Source organism: Bombus vancouverensis, chromosome 11, assembly GCF_051014615.1.
Source record: "Bombus vancouverensis nearcticus chromosome 11, iyBomVanc1_principal, whole genome shotgun sequence".
Classification (NCBI taxonomy): domain Eukaryota; kingdom Metazoa; phylum Arthropoda; class Insecta; order Hymenoptera; family Apidae; genus Bombus; species Bombus vancouverensis.
In genome coordinates, this window is record NC_134921.1 from 1,907,170 (window position 1) to 1,927,358 (window position 20,189).

General features: G+C 40.7%; 1 protein-coding gene across 1 annotated transcript in view; it reads left to right on the top strand.

The window, feature by feature from the left end:
• Positions 1–20,189, top strand: part of LOC143303328 (putative fatty acyl-CoA reductase CG5065) — a 37,627-nt gene that overhangs the window by 5,498 nt on the left and 11,940 nt on the right. Inside the window, exon 2 of the mRNA XM_076622634.1 lies at positions 7,013–7,291. Coding sequence (XP_076478749.1) covers positions 7,055–7,291 — 237 coding nt within the window. The 5' untranslated portion in view covers positions 7,013–7,054. The remainder of the gene's footprint in view (positions 1–7,012; positions 7,292–20,189) is intronic.

The following is a 20,189-nucleotide window of genomic DNA, read 5'->3' on the forward strand; positions in this document are numbered from 1 at the left end:
TACGGACGAGGATGCGCTAACCACTAGTACACCAACTGACAATCACTACACCATACCCAAAGCAACAGCACAAGAAATCAGAAACATAATTGAGAGAACAAAAAATAATAAAGCACCAAGAATCGACCTAATTAACGGCAAAATCTTGAAAAACCTTCCGCCAAAAGCGATAAGACAAATCACAATAATAGTTAACGCAATACTAAGAATACAATACTTTCCAAAAACTTGGAAACTGGCACAAATCATAATGATACCCAAACCAGGCAAAGACCCACACGAAACCAAGTCCTACCGACCAATCTCACTACTTCCGGTGTTCTCTAAGATATTAGAGAAAATAATCTACGACCGGATAAAACCAATAATAGAGAAGAACCATTTAATACCGGATCACCAATTCGGATTCAGAAACAAACATTTCACAATAGAACAAACGCACAGACTCGTCAATGAAATCCTACAGGCGCTGGAAACAAAGCAATACTGTACAGCTCTCTTTATGGACATAGAGAAAGCATTTGACAAAATAAACCACGAAAGCCTACTACAATCAATCAGGAAACAGTTCCCGGGGCAGATATACCAACTAATCAAATCATATCTAAGCAGCAGGAGCTTCATAGTAAAAATCAAAAACACACACTCGGAAGCTAAAGAAATCAAGGCAGGAGTTCCGCAAGGAAGCGTCCTAGGACCAACTTTACACACATTATACACGGCCAACATACCAACAACTAACAACAGCAAAATACTGACATTCCCGGATGACACAGCTGTATTAGTCAGGCACACTAACTCTGCAACAGCAGTTACATTACTACAAGAACATATCACAAAAATAGAAAAGTGACTTCAAGCAAAACAAATCAAAGCAAACCCCGAAAAATGCAAACACATTACATTCACACTGCGAAAACAGAAACCACCAAACATTGTACTAAACGGCACACGCATAATACAAACAAGGCAAGTCAAATACCTAGGACTCCACTTAGATTCACGACTCACATGGAAGCAGCATATTAAAGCAACAATAGACAAAATACAGATGGCAAGGAGACAAATGTACTGGCTAACAAGTCGAAAATCCAAACTAAGCATGGGGAACAAACTAAAAATATATAAAATGGTCATAAAACCAATCTGGACGTACGGAATAGCACTATGGGGAACAGCAGCAGTAACCAAAATAGACGCAACGCAATCGAAAGTACTCAGAACAATAGTAAACGCGCCATGGTACGTCAGGAACGAGGACATTCGGAAAGACCTGGGAATACCAAAGGTCAAGGAGGAAAATAACGGAAGCGCAAGAAGGTACGGAGAAAGAATAGCAACGCACCCAAACCGGCTGGCAGCGGAAATGGTCAACACATCAAGCATAAAAAGAAGATTAAGAAGAAAACACCCAACAGATCTCACAAGGACATAACCTGACAAATACGATGATGGTACCCCGCTGAGGGTAGCCACCAACATATTATATTAGTATACCGCTATAATATTCTACCAGATGTCCTACTGGACAAATTGAAAATTCAAATAAATAAATAATAAAATTTGCAAAAAGAAAAATAAATGTTGGAGTTTCTTGCTGTTCCCCATAGTTGGATTCCGTAGGTCCAGACAGGTTTTATTACGGTCTTGTAGAGGGTAATTTTATTCTGTATGTTTAGTTTGGAGCGTCGGCCCGTGTGCCAATAGAATTTTTTTAGTTTGTCCTTTATTTGCTTCGTTTTATCTGAAATATGTTTTTTCCAAGTTAGCCTCCTGTCCAGGGTCATGCCCGGGAATCTGATTGAGTCCTTGCTAGGAATTATTGTGTTGTTAATGGTGACCTGGGGGCAGGTTTGTCTTCGGAGCGTGAAGGTTAGATGTGAGGATTTTTTTCGTTAATTTTGAAGCCCCATTTATGGAACCACTTTTCCATGGAGTCGAGACATCGCTGGAGAGTGGATGAGGCAATTGCCGGGTCTGCGTGGGTAGCTAATAGCACTGTGTCGTCCGCAAATGTTGCTATTGTTATCTCGTTTGATATAAGTAAGTCGGCAGTGTACATGGAGAACAGTAGGAGTCCGAGGACACTACCTTGGGGTATGCCAGATTCTATTGGGAATGTTCTGGAAGTGGCGTCTAAGCATTTAACCATGAATTGTCTATTGGTTAGGTGGGATTTTAGGATGGAATAGTAGGGATGTGATAGGATCTTTTTATGTTTGTATAGTAGCCCTTCGTGCTATACTTTGTCGAATGCCTGTTGGATGTCTGGGAATACCGCTGAGCAATATTTTTTCTTTTCAAGGGTTTGACTGATCATGCGGGTTATGTGATTGATTTGCTCTACTGCTGAATGTTGTTTCCGGAAGCCGAATTGGTGATCTGGGAGTGTTTTCAAGTCCTCTAGGAGTGGAAGGAGTCGATTCGTGAGCATCTTCTTGAATAGTTTAGACAGGATAGGTAAAAGACTGATTGGGCGATAGGTGCTAGTTTCATATATCAGTTTTCCGGGTTTAGAGATGAGGGTAATCAGTGAGATTTTCCAGGCCTTAGGAAAGTATTCAAGGCGAAGGATAGCGTTAAAGATCGATGTGATGAGTCAATCCCTTTTATGGGAATTTCCTTGATTACTTTACTGCCTATTAGGTCGTGCCCTGCTGCTTTCTTGGGATTTAGGCGACTGATTGTTTCTATAGTCTCTGCAGAAGTGAAGGGTTTGATAGGAGGGGACATTTGGAAGGGGGTGTGCAGGTATTCAGTAACGTCCGCGGCAGCTTTGGAGGAATGGGGTTTGAATACTTTAGACAAGTATTTAGCAAACTGGTTGGCTTTTTCTATAGGGCTACGCGCCCATCCAGCTTGCGGACGGCGGATTGGAGGGATTATTTGTGGGGGGCGCGTGAGTTTCCTGGAGGCCTTCCATAGTGAGTGGATGGAGTCAGCTGTGGGGGACAAACTGGCCAGATATTTATGAAAACAGTCATTTTTGTAATTTTTTATGGTTTTGGTTAGATCTCTAGTTGCGTTGTTTAGTTTGCGTTTGTCATCCGGTGTTCTATGGGTCTGCCATGCTCTTCCTAGTCTACGTTTGTCTGCTATTTTTTTAATATGCAATCAGGATATTCATGTTTCCTGATAGATGTCTTTGTCGGTGTGAAGAGGCGGATGGCGTTTATTATGCTCGTGTTTAAATATTCCGTGGCTGCTTCAATTTCTTCCTTAGTTTTTAGTGAGGTTAGGGCTGAAGTTGAGTGAGTAAGGACTTCTCTAAAGAACTGCCAGTTGGTGTGTTGGTTGTGAATGGAGACATTAGGTGTATTCTCGATAATTGTTGAACTGACTGTTGCTATCACGGGGGAATGATCGGAGGAGAGATCAGCCGAGGAGTTGATTTGGACGTGTCTTGATGAGATATTTTTAGTTACGAAGAAGTCGAGAAGGTCGGGTATTTTGTTAATATCAGTGGGTCAGTATGTGGGTTCGTATGTGGTGAGGTAGTTGAGGTTGTTTGTTATTATGCTGTTTAAGAGGTTTTTGCCTCTTACTGTAACCAGTCTGCTGCCCCATTGGGTGTGCTTGGCGTTATAGTCTCCTCCAGCTATGAATCTATTGCCCAGGGTGTCCAGGAAGTTATCAAAGCCTTCTTTGGCGATGGAGTGTCTGGGAGGGCAGTATACTGCTGAAGTGGTGATTGTGCCATGACAGTCTTCTATTGCTACGTTTGTTGCTTGGAGGTAGTCTTTCTGGAATGATGGAAGTTCGTAGTGCTTAATACTTGTTTTGATTATGATTCCGGTGCCTCCGTGGGCCTTTCCGCTGGGATGTTGGGTATGGTAGAATTTGTAACCATTTATTTTCAGATAGTTTTTGTCGGTGAAGTGGGTTTCCGATACGAGCATTACGTCGATTTGCTGGTGTTTTAGGAAGAGTTCTAGTTCAAGTTTGTGTTGCGCTAGACAGTTGGCGTTCCAGAGTGCTATGCGCCTTGGTTTTATTTTGAGTCGGGGCGTGCTAATTTTTCCACGATGAGTGTTAGTAGCGATAGCAAGTGATTTATTTGCTTTGATTGTTTCTCTATTAGCTTTTCAAGCCTTGAAGAGTTGTCTGTTTTAGGTGGGTTGGGGAGACTGTTTTGGGGAGGATTCCTTTGGCTGTTCGGGTTATTTTGGATGCCTTGTACTGCTTGGGCATAGGAGGTTGAGGTGGAGATGAATTTGGTAGGACTGGGTGTTTGGTTGGTTGAGGGGATTGGGGTAGTCGTGAATTTCGGCGGGCTGGGTGTTAGGTTGGTTACCTCTTTTGCTCTGAGTTTAGGGTACCTGTTTATGTACAGGGTTTTGTAGGCTGAACAGCCTTTGTTGTTGGCAGGATGATCACCTTGACAGTGGATGCATTTCGCTGGGGTTTCCGGTGGTTTACTGCATTGGTCAGTGGGGTGTGTACCTGCACATTCAACGCAGCGGAATGTGTGGTTGCAGTATTTTGCGTGTGGTCGTGCCTTTGGCACCTTTTGCATTGAACTATCTCTTTTTTGACAAGCGGTGGTTCGAAGTTTACTGTTCATTAGGCGACCGATGTTGTAAATTTCCTTATTGTTAGGCTTTTGCTTTATGTCTATAAAAAATAAGGATGACGTGTCTTTCGAGACTCTATACCTTATATTACTAACGTTGATGACTTCGTGGCCGAGTTTTAAGAGTTCCAATTTGAGTTTATCTATGTCTGCTGAGTGGTGGATGTTGCGTAGAACCATTCGAAAAGGTCTTTCTTGTTTGAGCTGGTAGGTATGAAAGTTCGCGTTCAAAGTCTTGAGTAGTTTGTCGATTTTTCTGTATGCGTCAGGGGTTGTCGGCAGAATTTTTACTTTATTGTTATTTATCTTTAGGTTGTAGTCCTCCTTGGAGATATCTCTCTCCAAGGACTTGATCATTGTCTGTATGTCGATGACGTCGTCCACAAATATTGGTGGGGGCGGGGGGATTCTCTGTGATTGTTGGTTTGGCGACGGGTCTGCGATTTCCATGGCGTCGTTAGTGTATTGCAATACGGCGAACCTGTTGTGGGTGTTTATTTGTATCGTTGATTGTTCGTTCCGGGTGTCGATCGTGTTTGGTTTTGATGTTTCTATTTTCCGTTTCTTTGTAATATTAGCGTCGTTGGTGCGGAGGGTTCTGCTGCACTTCTGCCACGGAGGAGGCAGCGCGGGGTAGTTATGAATGTGCTCTTGAGAGCCTGGTCGTGATTCCTGGGCCATCATCGAGCTAGTTAATTCAAAATGAATAACTAGTCGTGAGGCTATGAGGCTAGTATTCGGGTTGGGGTTAGGAGCGTGGGATTTTCTTCTCCCTAAAGGGTAGGAAACACTTGGATGTGTTCACTTTCGACGGTTGGGCGACACGTGTTGTTTTACGAACTTCACTGAGCACTAGACACACGTCTGCACGCTTCGGCACTCAACAGCGAACTATGTAGGGAGAAATGCTGTACAAAATATACAGCTTCACAATATAGCTGAAAATCAACGCAATCAGAGAATACTTATGTTTCGTATACTTTCGCAGAGACTTGTTTATACAATCGTAGTCTTGGCTTGTTGCATTTCCAACAAGTCGTTTGGAATCGAGTTACATTGAGGTCACGTAAAATAGGGCTCTCTCGCCAATGAAATTCTTCGTTACGACATGTTTTATCTTTCACGAAGAATGTAGTGTCTTTACGAGTTTCCTGATTCATCGTTCGTTTTACCTTGCCATTTATTCTATTAATTTCAATTTTAAGGTTTCCATTGCTGTTTTGTCCCCTAATCTTCTTCATCCTAATCTCTTATTATCTGCTATTTATCTTATATTTTCCGAAAACATACGGTTACAAATTTTTGATTTGCAACTTCCACGATTCGTAATTAGAATCTTGAAATCTATGAAAGCTCTTCGACTTCTTGATATCCAAATACAGCTATCTTTCCTTCCTTAACTTCCTTTATTCTTTCCAAAAATTCACACGTACCGTCTACAGTTGAATTCTGGGTCCATAACCTGTTAAAATTATAGTGTTGCCACGTATATTAATGGAAAAACGCATAATTGCCTTTAACTTGCTGATTTACGCTCGAAATTCTACTGCTTCTAAATTTTACATGCTCTATCTTCACTTACTTGCTATTTCATATATGCCACTGAAGATTTGGAACACATACCGCTAATAATGCACACCCCCACTCACACACGTTTACATATCGCATAACATCGATGAAAGATTCCCCGTTTTTCAATCGTTATAGGTCGTTGAATTCGTGTTTTTGGCGGATACAACAGAGCACTAGAAAAATATGCGGTATCATTTATAAAACTCATTGTCACATTGATATTTCAGAAAAGTTAGTTCATAAAAAGATCAGAATATATACTTTTGATCAGTTTGTTCGAATGCAATAAATAGTATTTAAAATATTTTCTGAATAAATCAACAGAAAGTGAATTATTTCAAAGTGGTAAATTTTATTAATTGAGCCTGTATATTAATTTGCAGGAAACGACTTGGAAGTTATATTACAATATTCGTTTAAAGCATTCCAAGCTATTTGAATGATAATAGGGATGAAATATTTCTTATACAAGAATTTTTGTACTCTTTTCCTCCTTTTACATAGCGTTTTGTACGCATTAGCATTTGAAAAATCTTTTAAATCAAATATTTTTATGTTAATTTTTATAGTAGCATAGTAGTAGGAACATTGTTATAGTATCGATATTTAATGAAAACAGAAGTCAAATGTTAATGATTACACATATAATGGTGTAGTTAGCAAATAAACTGCATTGTGATAAAATTACACACTTGCTCAGTTCGCGAAATAAACCATCATCGTTGAATCGTTTTCCCTCTGGTACGGATTATCCTGAGATTTTTTGTTTTTCTTAACATAACACATATATAGAAATTTAAGATATAAAATTGTACAATATTCTTTATTTATTAATTTTCCGATTTATTTTTTCATATTCATTTGCAGATATTTGGGTTGAAAGAGGGGAAGCCCTGTGATTTTAGTACAATGAATACAAAGCTTAACGAAAACGAGATAAATGAAAAATTACGTAATGTGAATTCCATCGAGGGTTTCTATGCCGGAACTGGAATTCTTATGACAGGGGCGACAGGATTCGTGGGCAAAGGCCTTCTGGAAAAACTGATACGCACGTGTTCACACATCGCTGCTATTTTTATATTGATCCGGCCGAAACGTAACCAAATGATAGAACAGCGATTCAAGAAGCTAATATATGATCCGGTTCGTAAATAATATTCTTATATAATAATAATATTACCTTCGTAAGTTCATGTGAGCCGATTAATGCAAATATGATGTAATTCAATTCTTGCCTATTTGGTTCAACACCGCGACTTGGAACAGTAATTTCTATTCTGTTTTGAGCGCGAATGGTGTCAGGATATACTCGTTAATTTTTCGTTGGATAACAGAGAAGCTAAGAATGGCCCACTCGATTCCCTACAGAATTTTTATTTTATCATTCATTAACTAATAATCAACTTCTTGACTGCGAACATTTTTGCAGTAAAAGGCTCATTTTCTGCAAGAAGAACGACATAAATAATAGTGAACTTTTAGGTGAATAACGAACACATCAACAAACGCGGTTGACATCACCACTTTTACGTACTTTCCCATTCATGAAATCAATCAGTGCAGCTTTTCAACTCATTCATTTATCTATTTTTATTTGTTATTTCATTTCTGATTCCTTACGGATGAAGACGTTTACAAGGCAGCAGTTTAAGATTTCGAACGTTATCTATTATCTAATTTTGTATCATTAATATTACGTTTTTATTTACGCTTTTCCCTTCTCATAATTTAGAATTACTATCATAAAACACGTAATACTGTCGCAATACTAAAAGACTGGAAGCCGTATATATATTAAAGATGCTGAAACATTATTTATACAGAAAAGTTCATATGTACTTTCCTGTCCGAGATAGGTAAATATGAGAATAACAAAATCGTAAAATAATTAGGCTATTTGCAAGTTGTCCAAGAAAGAGAAATTGATTAGTGCTATATTTACTATGTATATATTTACTACCACTCATCACATTGATTTTTAACGCTATCCTTCGCCTTGAACACTTTCCTAAGGCCTGGAAAATCTCACTGATTACCCTCATCCCTAAACCCGGAAAACCGATCTATGTAACTAGCACCTATCGCCCAATCAGTCTTTTACGTACCCTGTCTAAACTATTCGAGCAGATGCTCACGAATCGACTCCTTCCACTCCTAGAGGACTTGAAAACACTCCCAGATCACTAATTCGGCTTCCGGAAACAACATTCAGCAGTAGAGCAAATCAATCGCATAACCCGCATGATCAGCCAAACCCTTGAAAAGAAAAAATATTGCTCAGCGGTATTCCCAGACATCCAACAGGCATTCGACAAAGTATAGCACGAAGGGCTACTATACAAACATAAAAAGATCCTACCACACCCCTACTACACCATCCTAAAATCCCACCTAACCAATAGACAATTCATGGTTAAATGCTTAGACGCCACTTCCACAACATTCCCAATAGAATCTGGCATACCCCAAGGTAGTGTCCTCGGACACCTACTGTTCTCCATGTCCACTGCCGACTTACTTATATCAAACGAGATAACAATAGCAACATTTGCGGACGACACAGTGCTATTAGCTACCCACGCAGACCCGGTAATTGCCTCATCCACTCTCCAGCGATGTCTTGACTCCATGGAAAAGTGGTTTCCTCTCATGTAACCTTCACGCTCCGAAAACAAACCTGCCCCCAGGTTACCATTAAAAACATAATAGTTCCTAGCAAGGACTCAGTCAGATACCTGGGCATGACCCAGGACAGGAGGCTAACTTGGAAAAAACATAATCAGATAAAATGAAGAAACTAATCCAACTATCCAACTATGGGGAACAGCATGTAACTCCAACATTGAAATACTTCAACGTTTCCAATCGAAAACGCTAAGATCCCTAATTGATGCACCTTGGTATGTCACCAACGAAACAATACACCGCGACCTCAAGATACCCACAGTCAAAGAGGAAATAGCAAAATATAGCGACAGATATAGCAAAAGAGTCAACAAACACCGAAACCCCCTAATCACTGGACTACTTGACACGACGGACCAGATCCGCAGGCTGAAGAGACACTACCCGTTAGACCTAAACGATAGATTCAACTAGTTATTTCAATTAAGTAACATCTACTTATGTACAATACTTACGTACAAATTATACTTATCTATAATAAATAATAACTTATTATAAATAATTAGCCATGTTACTGCCCCACGCCAGAAAAACTACTGAAAATTCTCAACGCGAGAATTGATTGTAATTTCAATAAATAATAAAAACTATATATGTCGAGTTTACATTAGAATCACGGTTAGGTGCGTGAAACGAATCTTCGTTTGGATTACACGTGACGCTATGCAATAGAGAAGTCTTCGACTAATGCAAATACGATTATCATAGAACTGGACAAGCAACCGTGGTAAATAGATACTCGAGCAACTAATGGCAATGATCTTAGCTTCAATAACGAATCCGCGGTCGACGGGATGATAGATGAACGTGCTCACAAAATCTAAGTCGGACGCGTAATGTTCCCTGGTCGTAAGGTGTTACTCTTTTCGTCGATGAGATGGCGAGAGAGAATGAATTTCCTGTCCCGATGATGCCACAGAAGAAAACTATAACGGGGTGTGTTTAAGGACGCGAGATCATCGGATTCGTCGAGGATAGTCTTCGTTCAGAAGGTGAGTGAATTTGGCGTTGCTGCTAATTGGTCAATCTCCATGTCGGTGGTCAGAAAAAGATGCTAGCCGCCCTCGAGGGAAAGTTGCTAGTGGGAGACGCCGCTCGTTGAAAAGTAGGTCTCCCCTATTTTCCCATAGTTGGGACAAAGACTGTTTGTCTGTTTGAAGGACTTTAGTTGACTAAATCGTAGGATTTATAACGGGCCCTCGAGCTAGCTGAACATGTACTGCGGAGACGCATCGACATCTGGCAATCATCTTACTCGAAGAATAGGGTCTGCGTGTGGCGAGCCACAGGACAGAAACCGTTGGAATGTTTACTGTCGCGTGTCGCCACGAATATTTCTTTTAAGGAGAGCTATAGAATTACTCCATACCTTTGTTAGACAAAGCGTTCATCCCGTGACCGCGGCTACGTTCGGCGACTGACTGTCGCCTCGAGCCCAAGCTCATTACCACAACTCTCGAACAATTACAATCGGGTTGAATAACTACAATTGTTCAATTACAGCTATAGTAGACTCTAGGTTACAATGTTGCGGGATTATCCAAAATTCCAAAGGCTCCGGTGTTCTTTCATCTCCGCCATATATATTTGTCGGAGATGGAAGGACAGCGGGACTTTCCGTCGGGAATGCTGGGAAAAACCTCCCATCACCACAGTCAAGATTTTAATGTTTAAGCAATAAAAATAAGGAAAACAACTTTTAATGTTCCAACCTGGCGTTGCGACGATGGGTTCAGGTTTAAGGTGACATAACGGGTCACCAGACGTAGCCACGGTCACGGGAGGGCCGCGTACCTGACAAAGGTACGGAATGATTTTATGACTCTCCTTAAAAACAAGGATTGACCCGAGAAGCGGGGACAGGAGTATATAAGGGTAGGTTCATCTGGATTGAGAGAGCTTTTAGTCATTTAGTCGTTGAGCGAATTGCCGAGTAAGTCACGCTGATACTGGTCGTCCCGTGAACCGTGGATTCGTTATCGAACCTGGATTCGTTGTCACCATCATCTCGGACATCCTATTGCCGTTACTCATAGCCTCTTGTAGTGCCCATATTCGCACTGATAAATACTAACCACAACCGCGACGGTAAAGTAAGTAAAGGTTCATAGAACGCCCCAAAGTGCCAACCTGACTCCGACATATTTACTATATTTTTTCTCGAGGAAATAGGAGAATATTCCCTCGTTGAGAAACGTTAAGTTGGTATGATCGCTAGTTCCTACAAGCTAACTTGGTACGACTCTTAACGACGCTCTTGTCGTGTAAAATTAAGGTAAAAATAAGGAACTTGTTAATTTCCGAAAAGGAGATTAAGTTCTTTTTATTTTTTACTCAATTTATACAATTTTTCGGTTCGCGATGATACACTTTCGATACTTGGATTAGTTAAGAATTTTTTTATTAGACTGACTGGATGATTTTGAAGGGAGCATTTATATTCTTCCATTCGTTGGAGTGGGAGAAGGTTTTGTTTATGCTTAGTGTAAAATTCGGAGAACGGCTGGAGTGATCGAATGCCACTCAGGCGGCTGAGAACGGGTGCTGACCGGACGGTCACACGCGATAAGGCGTTCGGAATTTCGGTTTGTTATATACAGTTGCTCGAATTTCGTCTGTGACATTCCCCCCTTCTTAGATTGAACTTGATCCCTCAAGTTTTCTTCAGAAGACTTTTGTGGAATCGGACTTGACGTGGCTTGAAAATTACAGCTGATTCCTCCTCTCCATCTGAGTGGTATGTGTTGGTTGGAATATAGATGTTGGGTGTTGAGCCCAGGGTGAGTGGTACTGGTGGGGCTGTCGCATTGTGGCTGTTGATTACAGTTTCATTTCGGCAGCAAAATAAATTGATACATAATTTGTTCGGTATACATTTCCTGATGCATTTGAATACCCCTATTTTGTTTAATCCATATATACCTAGTATGCCTAATGCTATGTACCCTAATATCTGGAGCGTGGTCAGTCCCCAATACTGTATATTTTTAATTCTGTGTTCGAAATTAAGAGTTTCTATCTCGTCGCCTATTTTATCGATCGTTGTTTTATAGCCTTGTAAATTATCTATTATTTTCGGTGCTCGCTCGAGTTTATCTAATAGATGAGTGAAACTATCGTTTGTTTTGAGCGCTAGGGTTTTTGTTTTGATTTCGTATATGACTTCGTTTTTTGTTTCGCCTATACGCGAATATGTGTTCGTCTTTGTACAATATATCGCAAGAAGTGTTAGCTCTTATGATGGAAGGCTTGTCAAGTTTTTGTAAGGTATGTTTCGTTTGGCAAATTGTGTCTATTTCTATCGGATTTGCTGGTATCGCAATGTAACAGTTGCTAGTTTTGAGCGGTATAAAGCTAATGTCTTCAATCTTAAGTACAGTTATTTGACAATGTTCAATGTGTGGTTTGAAATTTATTATTTCGCTGCGACAATCGGTTTTTGAATTTCTGTCATGGATTGGTAGTGTTTGTTTGCATATAGTGGTTCCGGCTCGATTCTTACAAAGTTTGTTGAAATACTCGATATCAGCGTTTATAAATGAAAGACCTGAAGTTAAATATATCTGATGTTCGACTACTGGAGCCAAAAATACTCCATTTCTTTTACTCGGGATAGAATATACTTGTAATATGTTCCATTCTGTGTTAGAGACTAAAGGTACTATGATTTTGAAAAATATTTTGTCATCTATTGTGAAGATTTTAAGATCACTGATGTCGAGTATGAATTGAAAATGTTCGGTTTTGGCAGAAATCGCGGTGTTGTACATCTGGCTACCTATTGCCTTGGCGTAATTTTCTATGAATTCATTGGGGTCAAGTATTTGTGGACTAATTATTCCTTGTTTGCCTAATATCATGACGTTAAGTATTTCATCTAATTGGAAGTGTAAAGTTTGCATCGCGGTGTCGACTTTCATGATCATCTTAAGCATAGATCTATCGATATTTGCCTGCTGTTGTAATTTTAATATATCACTATATGATCTCTCTAAGTGGTTTAGGTTTTCTGAGTTTACAATTTTTCTAATAAGTGCTGTTTGATTAGCTATTATGGTCTTGATTTTATTATTATCATCGAATAGTTTGTCCATATTTTTGTTTATGAGCGTAAGATCATCATCGTCGAGAGTCCCGAACAGACTTTTCGATACGGAACCTATGATGTTAAGCAAACCTCGTGTGCTCCGGGTATGTGTTAACGCTTTCAAGTGTTTTGCGAGTTGTTTTAGGTTATTGATGCGATTTTGTAATCCGCCTAACTCTTCGACGTATTGTTTGCTGATTACACGTGAGTCTATTGTTAATTTATATGATTCTATTGCGCTTATCTGTTCGTATATGTCGCTAGTGTCTAATCCTACTATTACATTGGCAGTGTCGCTGTATAAATATCCTTTTCCTATGTTTTCTACGAATACAGAGTTTCCTTCTAATGGTGTAATATTTATTTGCGCGGATACTATTCCGGCAAAAAGGAGCGTCGACCTGGAAAGTAAGGTTTTAAACGATTACCGTGTATCTTTTTGTCTTGAATCAGATAGTATGGAGTACATACTTTATCAATCGTGTACGGTCCTAACCATTCCACATCAAGTTTATGCCTTTTATGATCGTTATGTATTAAAACAGAGTCTCCTTCTTTGAAAACTGATTGAGGCTTTATAATTTTACGTTTTTGATCGCGCTGATATCGCTGTTTACTTTTGATCAATGTTTCGCGAGCGTGTCGGAGTCTAGAGTCCCATTCCTTTTTGCGGAACGTGACTTCGTCTGCGTATGTGCGTTGGGGATTCTTGGATATTGTGGAGGGAAGATTGGCTTGGTGTCCGAATGTGAGTTCGAATGGCGTGTAACCAGTAGAGTCGTGTATCATTGTGTTATATGCAAGGCATACAAAATTAAGTTGATCGTCCCATTCTTCATCCGAATTTCGCTGTATCGATTTTAACATGTCTGTTATTACTGCGTGTGTCCGTTCTAACGATCCGTTACTTTGTGGGTGGAAGGATGTCGTTTTGATATGTTTGATTTTGAACGCGTCTTCGTACTGTTGCATTAAACTAGATATAAAATTCTGTCCGCGGTCAGTTAATATCTTTTTTGGAGCGGAAAAGATGTAAATGTAATGATTCAAGAGTGCGTTCCAAATTGTTTCCGTTTGCTGAGTTTTTAGTGGTACGAGTATTAAGTATTTTGTCAATTCGTCATGTATGGATAGAATGTACTGATTGCCTTTTTTCGTCTTTTTCAGTGGGCCTAATAAGTCCATAGCAATTTTATCGTTTGGTTCGAGGGGTGTGTCGGTGATACAAGGTTCTTCGCGCGGTCTGATACGTGTAGTTTTAGATGTTTGACAGGTGTCGCATGATTCTATATGTTGTTGTATACGTTTCATCAAATCTGGTACTCTGTGCCGTTCACGAATGCGATCGTATGTCTTTTGTATACCGGGGTGTCCTACTAAATCGTGATTTTCTTTCAATAATTCGTCTATTTCTTCGTCGCTATATGTTTGAATTGGTTCCCATGCAAAATTTAATTCTTTTACGGTGTCGTTCAGGAATAGTAAAATTTGTTTGATCGCGTTCTTTTCGGTCTCTGTGAAACTGTCGTCGCCTATACCTATCTTTTCGTTTATATGAATAATTTCGTTTAATTTAGTTAACCATTCGATTCTGTCGTAATTTCCTAGCTCTGTTTTGGATAATTGATAGAAAGATTTACGGTTCGGAGTCATTTTGAGAATTTTGGGTAACGTGTCGGTAGATTTTTCCCAATCGTGATATTTTTTATCGAGTTCTATGTTCAAATTTTCGCGTCGTCTGGTCAGAACATGTATTCTAGATAGTGCGTCGGCTGCAGTATTATCTTTTCCTTTCGTGTATTCTATGTCGTATTCGTATTCTTCTAGTTTTAATCGCCATCTCATCAAGCGTGATGAGGGGTCTTTGCAATTCTGTAACCATTTTAGTGCTTGGTGATCGGTTCGGATGAGGAATTTCCGTCCTAACAGATATTGTCGGAGGCGTTTCACGGCCCATACTATTGCTAAAAGTTCTTTTTCTGTAGTGGAATAATTTCGTTCCGGTGGGTTTAGAGTTCGCGAGATATAACAACATGGATGTCCGTCCTGTGATAAGATTGCACCTATACCTTCGTTACTGGCGTCAGTCGTTAATGTGAATGGTTTCGCAAAGTCTGGGAATTTTAGTACGGGTGATGAACAGAGTTTGTCTTTTAATGTCTGGAATGCTTCCTGGGTTTTATCTGTCCAATGAAATGGTGTCTCCTTTTTTGTAAGTTCGGTCAATGGTTTCGCGATCTTAGAAAAGTTTCTGATGAACTTACGGTAATAACCTGCTAGTCCTAAGAACGATTTGATGTCTGTGGGATTACGTGGCTGTTTGAAATTGCTAACGGCTTCTAATTTTTTGGGATTTGGCTTTACACCTTCGGCGGTTACTATATGTCCAAGATATTCTAATTCTGGTTTGAGAAATTCGCACTTGTCCGGCTGTATTTTGAGTCCGAGTTCGCGTAGGCGTTGCAATACTATCGCGAGGTTGCTATTGTGCTCTTCAATCGACTGTCCGAATATTATAATGTCGTCTAAATATACGAAGCAATGTTTATTTATGAGTCCTCTTAGCGCGGTATCCATCATGCGTTGAAATGTTGCAGGTGCATTCTTTAAACCGAATGGCATCCTATTGTAATGATAGTGTCCTTGTGGTGTGGAGAATGCTGTGTACTTTTTAGAGTCTATGTCCATTGGGATTTGGTGGAATCCGGAGGATAAATCGAGGGCTGAGAAGAATTTTGCGTTGCCTAGTTGAGATAGTATGTCGTCTATGTCAGGTAATGGATATGCGTCCTGGTCAGTTAGTTCGTTTATTTTTCTGAAGTCTATTACAATTCGCCATTTCTGTTTCCCTGAGGCGTCTGCCTTTTTTGGTACTACCCAGACTGGTGAATTGTAAGGAGAATCAGATGGTTCTATAATGTTCTTTTGTAGCATTTCGTCCATTTGTCGTTTGATTTCTTCTTTATGGCATTCAGGCGATCGGTAAGATTTTGTGTTAATGATTTTATTTTCTTTTAACGTTATTGTGTGTTTAGCAAGATTAGTGCATGGTAATAAGTCGGTCTCTAGATTGAATACGTCAAGGTAGAACAGCAATATCTTTTCAATTGGTTCACGGAGGGTTTTCTCTATATGCGAAAGTCTAACTAAATCTTTAAACGTGGAGACTTGATCATACGTATTTGAATTTTCGATAAAATTAGTCATTTTGGCTGGGCACTCACCACCATTGATAAAGCATATCGTTGTCGGTTTTCCTTCCAGGTAGACTGTTTTTGACACTGCTTGTTTTGGAGGTACGTCGTTTTCCTGTTGCAATAAAAGTATATTATTGTCAAGTTTTAATTGTTGATTCGAGAGTTCAAATTTGAATTTAGATAGGGCTGGCAAACCGAGTATGCCGTCTTCTATAATTGGAAAGTTGTCTTCTACCACAAAAAATTCTAGAGTTTTGCCAAATAGTTTTATCAAAGCGTGTTCGTTGGTTTTAAATTTAGAGTGTCCCATCGAGAATTTCTGTTCTTTTGTTATTCTTGGTCGTAATACGCATCTTCGCTTGAGTATATTAATTCCTGCTCCGCTGTCAATGAGGAATTTATGTCGCTGTCCGTCGGATCGTAAAAGTACTGTGGGTAGTCTTCCTGTTGTGGCGTTAATTCGTAGGTCTGGTCTATTGGTTCCTCTATTTCTTCCTTGTGTGTCTCGAGATTGTGGACTGCTGGTAGTCTCGGAAATTGGCTGGGTGTTCGAAAATTTTTACATTGACTGGAGACATGTCCGATTTGGTTGCATTTGAAGCATTTTAATTGTGTCCTTTGGGCAAGTGGTATTTGTTCGGTTTGTCGGAAGCTTCTTGGCATTGGATTGGGTGTTGGAGTTGGTTTTTTAGTGATCGGATTAGGATTATTGGTTGTTAGTCGTTGCTGCTCAGGAAGTCGTAATCGTTCTATTGGTTTTAGTCGTCGATTTCGATCTTCCCTGAAGAATCGCTCGATGTCGGTGGCTTTCTTTTCGGCTTCAAGGATATTGTATGGTGGATTGGCGAGTAGTAATTGTCCTATTTCGCCTTTCAGGCCTCGGATAAAATCGATCACGGAGTCTTTTAAAATCCTGTCGTTCATAGCTCGTCTAGTAATTTCGTCACGGTATTCGTTCGTTATACTGTATTGTAACTTATTGAGTGCTCTGCGGAACCTGATGATATAACTTTGCACACTTTCGTCGTGACGCTGTCTCGTTTCGCGTAGCTGGTCTTGATGTTCTCTAACAGAGTCTTGGGTGGCTACGTTTCGTCTTAGGGCATCGTACAGGTGTCCGTATTCGTATATCGATATATTGCAGATGGCCATTGCGGCTTTACCCGTGATTTTCCCGATTTTAATCATTTTTAATAGTAACGTGGGTTCGCTACACATGGCTCGTAATTCGCGTACTTCGCGTATGAATTCTTCTACTCCGATATTGTCTTCGCCGTTTAATTGCGGAATACATACTATCGCGTCTTTGGCCCGTAAGCTCGGAGAGGCGAATTGCGGTGGAGGGTCTTCGTAAGAGGGATGGTTGTCTTCTTCTGTTCGAATTGGAACGCATGGTGGGGAAGTTCTATCTCTCGCGGCAACAGATTCGTCCATAGTAATAAGGGAGCCTAGTTCTGTAGTAGCGTCGCGTCCTATTTTTATTTTGGAGATATTTTTGCCTAATAGTTCTATTTCCGCGGCACGCTTCTTATTTTCACTGTCGGCCGTCCGTTGTGTCTCTTCTACACGTTGCGCAAGAATTTCAATTTGTTTTTGTATCACGTCGAGTATGGCACGAATCGAATTGTCCGTACCTCCGTTTGTAGAAACGGTTTCAATAGTTTCGACTTTGTCTTTTCGTGATGTGGGCATGATTCTAATTGAGCTTATTGAGTCTGAACTACTGTTGCTATTTGGACTCGAAGCGCTTGAGAAACTGGGTTTTCTCACACGGTATCGTGAAAATGAATCCAGATTTTTCAGCTTACCGTAGTAGCTATGACCATTGAGGAGTCTCAGGGATGTTTCCTCTCTGGTTGGTTCTAGATTCCGAATCTTATTCGTAGGCTTGCTCTGCGCTGACCGTAGTCCTCTCGTCTAGTTTCACCGTAGTGGAACGTTGAAAGTTGCTGCAGGGCTTCGTAGTAGCAAAGATTCGCACTGGGTCCGTTGATCCTTCGATCTTCAATGATGCGCGTACGCCGAAATCGTAATTCCGTTTGCACTGAAGTGAATAGATCCTGGCACGGATCGCCAAAAATGTCGTGTAAAATTAAGGTAAAAATAAGGAACTTGTTAATTTCCGAAAAGGAGATTAAGTTCTTTTTATTTTTTACTCAATTTATACAATTTTTCGGTTCGCGATGATACACTTTCGATACTTGGATTAGTTAAGAATTTTTTTATTAGACTGACTGGATGATTTTGAAGGGAGCATTTATATTCTTCCATTCGTTGGAGTGGGAGAAGGTTTTGTTTATGCTTAGTGTAAAATTCGGAGAACGGCTGGAGTGATCGAATGCCACTCAGGCGGCTGAGAACGGGTGCTGACCGGACGGTCACACGCGATAAGGCGTTCGGAATTTCGGTTTGTTATATACAGTTGCTCGAATTTCGTCTGTGACACTCTTTTGGCTTAGGAATCGACCACGTGTTAATTATCTAAGTGTATCCGGTGTGTTCAGACGTTTTGTGCGAAGAGATGAAATATAGAAAGCAATAGTTGAAACTGTGCAAATCAATTATATCTCAACCCCAAACCTATATTTAATAACAGGTTATGGGCCCAGGGCAGTAAACTGCGACGGTAAAGACATTTATTTGTTGTGGTTATGTGTTTTTCTGAAATTGTCCGAGAAGAGACCACGCCATGGTCGATCAGGAGGAAATGGGTAATGTGGACAAGGATATGAATCCGACCCTGAGTAAGGGCAATTATGAATACTGGAAGGCGATGCGGAAGTTTCGTTGGTTTTCCTGGTCTGCTGGGATGCAGTAGAGTCAGGATTAACGACAGCAGAAAGGTTGAGACCAGACTGTATAAAAATGGATAACAAAGCACGTGCGTACATTTTCCGGCATGTTCGCCCCGAGTATCTCGGGGATATCAGAGTCCTGAAAACAGTGAGGGGGAGTTCTGGAAAGCACTGGAAGATGTCCGTGGGAGATCTACGTCGATGGACATTGTTTTATGCATGCGGGAACTGGGCACGATCGAGAAGACTCCTAGCATGCATATCTCCTCGTACTGCGGAAGGATCCAAGACCTGTGTGATAAGTTATCCAATACCGGTGTGGTAGTTGGTAGTCGCTGCCGGGTGAAAAGAGAATTCGCGTTTCGTCCCGGGACTACCGGTGGACTCATCAGTCAAGTAAGGCTATACCCGGTAGTCCCTGCCTTAGACGTAAATGGAATCTCGCTAGGTGCGGTATTTGTAACGTGCGCCCGTATATTCGACCGCTAGCGAGACACACAGACTCGTTGTCTTCGTAGTAGCCCTCTGGTGTTGGCGGTTGGTATCCGCGGATCACCCGGGAGGTGTTACGACCGTGTCATGTCGATTCGGGGTATTTTCACGTTCCGCGATTTATGATAGTGAGCTTGGGCTCGAGGTGACAAGCAGTCGTTGAACGTAGCCGCTGTCAAGGGATGAACGTTTTGTCTAACAAAGGTGCGGAGTAATAGTATAGCACTTCTTAAAAAGAAATAGTTGTAGCGGCACTCTGCAGTAAACATTTCAACGGATTCTGTCCCGTGGCTCGCCACACGCACATCCTATTCTTCGAGTATGACGGTTACCAGATGCCGACGCGTCTCCACAGTACATGATCAGCTAGCCCGAGGGCCGTTATAAATATTAAGATTTAGTTATCTAAAATCCTTCAAACAGACAAACAATCTTTGTCCCAACTACGGCAGGATAGGGGAGATCTATTTTTTTCAACGAACGACGCTTCCCGCTAGCAACCTTCCGTCAAGGACGACTAGCATCCTTCTCTAACCACCAACATGGAAATTGACCAATTAGCAGCAACGTCAATTTCCCTCACTTTCCGAACGAAGGCATCTCTCCACGAATCCGACGATCTCGTATCCTTAGACACGCCCCATCATAGTTTTCCTCTGCAGCATCATCGCGACGGAAAGCTTTTCTCTCGTGAGGTGAAATTAGCGAATTACATAGCGTCTTTAGCGATTTCTTCTCTAAAACAGACATTGTAAACAGTTACTTTCTCTTTCTTGGGCATCTCA